We start from the raw sequence: 4,171 nt of genomic DNA on the forward strand, positions 1-4,171 counted from the left end.
TTATTTTGGATAAAATACTAAAAAAAAAATTTTAACGTCTGGATTTATTATTTACTGCAAATTATGAGAACTGTTAAATAGACGATTCTACAACGGATGATTCCTTCTGATCCTTATTAGATCCACGACAGACGACACTTTCTTGTTTATATTAATTTATTTAATAAACAAAAAAAAATTACAAAATTTTGAAAATAGTTAAGCTCGAATGGTTTGGACTTGGCCATCAAAATGAAATCAATACTAAGGGGGTGTTATTGGTTCCTAATTTCCAAGGAATTTTGATGACTTCAATCAAATCCTACAAAGTCAATAAATAAAAGATTCTAAACTATTGATAGAGAGTTTTTTATAATCTTGTTGATTAGTTTTTCATAATCTTGTAAAGTTTCTCAAACAATCTCTCTATTTTGATAATATTTTTCATGACTTTCTATGACTTTATTTTGTGAAGAAAAGTGTACAAAGTCATGAACCAATAACATAATAATTTAATTCATTAACAGTCAGAGATTCTTTTGTTTTAATTGAATAACACAAAATTTTTACTGACTTTATAAGAGTATGAATCTAATAACCCCAAATTTACGATGATTTTACATTACTTTTTACAAATCTTAAATGAATAATACAAAACTTTAACATACTTTTAAAAAATCTTGATTGAATAACAACATATTCTACATGACTCTTTAAGTCACTAAAAATCTTTTGAAATCATAAACCAATAACACCCCCTAATACTTCGGGAGCGGGGAAAATAGAATACTAATATTTTCCAAACAAAATTCTGGAAATCTACAACACTCATTCGTCTTTAGAACTCAAAAGATGTTGTTGTCATTTTTTTCATAATATATTATTGCCGTTTTAAACTTTGGAGCACTCTCATCTTCTTAATTGTAGTAGGTTTTCAATTAATATTGGTCTACCTCATCTTCTTAATTGTTATATCTAATCTCATTTTTTGGTTATCATTATCGTCCTCTTCTTGGCTCTCTCCATCGTCATCTAACAACTCATATTTTACATTTAAACGTAATTCTTTTTATGTGGATCTTTAAATTATGTAAGTTATTAAAATTAAGAATTAATTTGATATCTTAGTTTAACTGTATATACCGAAATAAAAAAAGATATATAACAGTTAGTTTTATTTTAAATATCATGTATTGGAAGAGATCAACGGTCGAGATGAGTTGATACTTGTGTCTGACATAGTCAAAAGCCCACTAATCGAAGTTTTTCGGAGCCAAATCTCCATCGAAGCAGTAATAGTGAAGATGATGATGATCGGCATTTCTCTACGCCGATGAAAGATCTCCCGGCGGAAGAATCCCAGCAGATTGTTTACCTCTATAATATCCGTTCAGAGGTTTTCGCTTCAGCTCCGTCGTTGTTTGGATTCTCTTCGCCGTCTTCTTCTTCTTCTCAGATTAATCAACATGTTACTTATATTGTTTCTATTAATCATTTAGTAGTCCTTCATGTTTCGAAATTTTTAATATTTGACCCAAACATTTAAGATGTTACAAATTAGTGGCTTTTGATTATCTATACTAGTATTTTTGCAACACTTTGGCGACGGGTGGGTAAAAATACTTCCGGGTATATCGGATATCCGACCCGTTTTTAAAATTCTTTCACAAAAAAATTTATTGGGTCGGGTTATATTTAACCCAATGGAGCTATTACCAGAGACATAGAAGATATTCTTCGTAATCTTAATCGTGTTGTCAATGCCATCACTATCTCCATCTTCGCTAGAGTCATGCAACTCCATCTCAACGCCCTCATGCAGCTCCTCATCATCACTACCCAACAGATTCTCATTTGATGGATGCAGCTCCTCATCATCACTACCCAACAGATTCTCATTTGATGGACGCAGCTCCTCATCATCACTACCCAACAGATTCTCATTTGATAGCATAAACAAGTTTTCAGAAGGGAAAGAAAAGCGACTTCCCTTCGGAAAAAAATTTCTGAGACCCACCCAATCCTTGATACAAGATTCGGGAATTTCCTTTTCCATGTAAGAGGTTCCAAACCATGGTTCATCTTGACAAACTGAAAATAGAAGAAAACAAATACACATATATAGCATTCAGAAATATTGTGGAAATATATAGCATTCAGAAAAATTATACCTTCTTTTTCCGGTAATGTCTTTACAAGCCAATAGATCCTCATATTCGCAGGAGTAAAATGTTTTTTTAGAAAGAAATCGATCTCACTATGATCACATGTAGGATCAGAAAAACATTGACTCAAAGCATGATTAGCATCACACCAGAGTATGTAAGCTGTTCAAAACCATTTAAACAGTTAAATGGAACATATATTAACAAATAGAGTTCATTATGAAGTATATCAATTATAATGTATCAAACCTGACAGACGATCAGCAAACCCAAGTAAAGAATCAATCAACTGGCCATCACTGTGTAGAAAACGGAATCTCATATCTTGTAAATCCTTTTGTTCTTTCATGAGATATGGAGGAAGAGTGTTCAGGCTAAGAAAACCGAGATACTCGTATACATGATTAATGAGTACATATTCCTGTCATTTAACAAAAGAAAATAATGATGAGGAAGAAATAACATATGTACATACATAATAAACAGGGGCTTAAGAGTATACCTGTTCCAAACCTTCGTTGGTGAGTTCTAACACCAGTATAAACAGTTGCCCAAAAGAGGTGGAAGAGTAAGCTGAGGGGTCTTCATCATCAGCTGAAAAACCGTTTTTTCCACCAGTATAAACCTTCAACGACCAAATCCATCCTTTTTCCTTCAAAAAGAAGGGCAAGGATCCTTCTCTCTCTGCAAAAAAAGAAACGAACACCTTGACTGGTTCAAAACCTACCAAAATAATCAACTCCCAAACCATAAAAAATATTTCTTTACCTTCGGAGAATAGTTGCATAACATATTTTGCGGCCTTGTTTTGTTGATGGGATTCCCGAGGAATTCTCCAAGTAATCATCACTCTCTGATTATTCTCAACAGATTGAAGGAAATAAGTTTTACCCGAGTCCCATGGTCGGCTGATTTCTGGTGTATATGGAGATATTCCTTTAGGAATATCCCTAAAAAATTCAGTCACCGAAGACTGAATTTTATCTACGTCGCCTGCAATTGAGATAGACAAAGTTTAGATCAAAATCAAGAAGATACTTGGAAAAAAAAAAAAGCATCATTACCTGATCCTGATCCTAGGACAATCACAAGGATCATTGAAGAAGCTCGATAATGAGTATTGAAAAAGTCCAATGCTGATTTTCGGAGAGAAGCAAGGGGAACTTTGGTGAGAGTAACTCTGTTGCCCCAAGAAAAACATTTGAAGGGATGATCCTCATAAGATGTGTGAGCGAGGATTTGATCAAGTCGATCAGCATCACTGTACTTGATCAAGAGAAATTCTGAAGCCAAAAACAAAAACAAAAAACAAAGTATATAACTCGGACATATTCGTCGCATTTGGATTAATTGATTGAATACGGTTTGTAGAGTATTGGTACCAGAATCTATGATATCGATCTCATGTTCCAACCTCTCTGTTTCCATGAGAGGATTGATGAAAAGGTGGGAAAACCTGACACACAAATATTTCTGGTGAGAAAATATACATACTTACAGGAGGGTTGAATTAATTGAACTGACAAAAAAAAAACCTACCTATCAAGAGCATCATGAAAGTGTTCTGTATCGACTTCAAAGCTGAATGTTGTATGATCAAATTCAGTATGGGCATTAGTATTGCCATCATACTTAGCCAGATAATCTTGTAGCTGCAATATAAAGTGAAATGAAATTTAGAAAAAACAACGAGATTAAGAACAACATTTAAATCATTGAATGTGTTCGATTACATGCGTTCGATTACATGCGTTCGATTACAACGCGAAAAAGCATGTGTTCGATTACATGCGCGAGCCCTGGAATCTCGGGAGGATCTGCGAAGGAACCGACTCGAACAGTCATCGAAGCCGATGAGTCATCTACGTCTTCGCCGCAGCTAAATACATAGACCTTAAGCCCATTCTCCAGGGTGAAAGATTTGCTAGGTCTACCGGGATCAGCTATTCTTTGTCTCTTGAAATCGTCATCAGAATCGTCATCAGAAGATCTACTTCTCTTTGGGTAATCCATGTCTGAGTGCACAC

At 34.3% G+C, this 4,171-nt stretch overlaps 1 protein-coding gene across 3 annotated transcripts; it reads right to left on the minus strand.

Moving 5' to 3' along the window:
- Positions 1-644: 644 nt before the first annotated feature.
- LOC9304625 (nardilysin-like) lies at positions 645-4,048 on the minus strand. Of its 3 annotated transcripts, XM_021019866.1 has the most exons (7): positions 3,684-4,048; positions 3,527-3,600; positions 3,209-3,427; positions 2,647-3,137; positions 2,394-2,565; positions 2,151-2,306; positions 645-2,070 (listed from the first exon to the last, which is right to left on the minus strand). In XM_021019866.1, the coding sequence occupies exons 2-7, from the start codon at positions 3,570-3,572 to the stop codon at positions 1,502-1,504; spliced, it is 1,653 nt and encodes a 550-aa protein (XP_020875525.1). In that variant the 5' UTR covers positions 3,573-3,600; positions 3,684-4,048; the 3' UTR covers positions 645-1,501. The 3 variants fall into 3 exon arrangements, with proteins under 3 accessions (XP_020875525.1, XP_020875526.1, XP_020875524.1); XM_021019867.1 differs by lacking the exons at positions 3,527-3,600; positions 3,684-4,048 and having other exon boundaries at positions 2,647-2,828; positions 2,913-3,137; positions 3,209-3,520; XM_021019865.1 differs by lacking the exons at positions 3,527-3,600; positions 3,684-4,048 and having other exon boundaries at positions 3,209-3,520.
- Between the last annotated feature and the right edge of the window lie 123 nt (positions 4,049-4,171).

The sequence above is a fragment of the Arabidopsis lyrata genome, assembly GCF_000004255.2.
Source record: "Arabidopsis lyrata subsp. lyrata unplaced genomic scaffold ARALYscaffold_7, whole genome shotgun sequence".
NCBI classification, from domain to species: Eukaryota; Viridiplantae; Streptophyta; class Magnoliopsida; order Brassicales; family Brassicaceae; genus Arabidopsis; species Arabidopsis lyrata.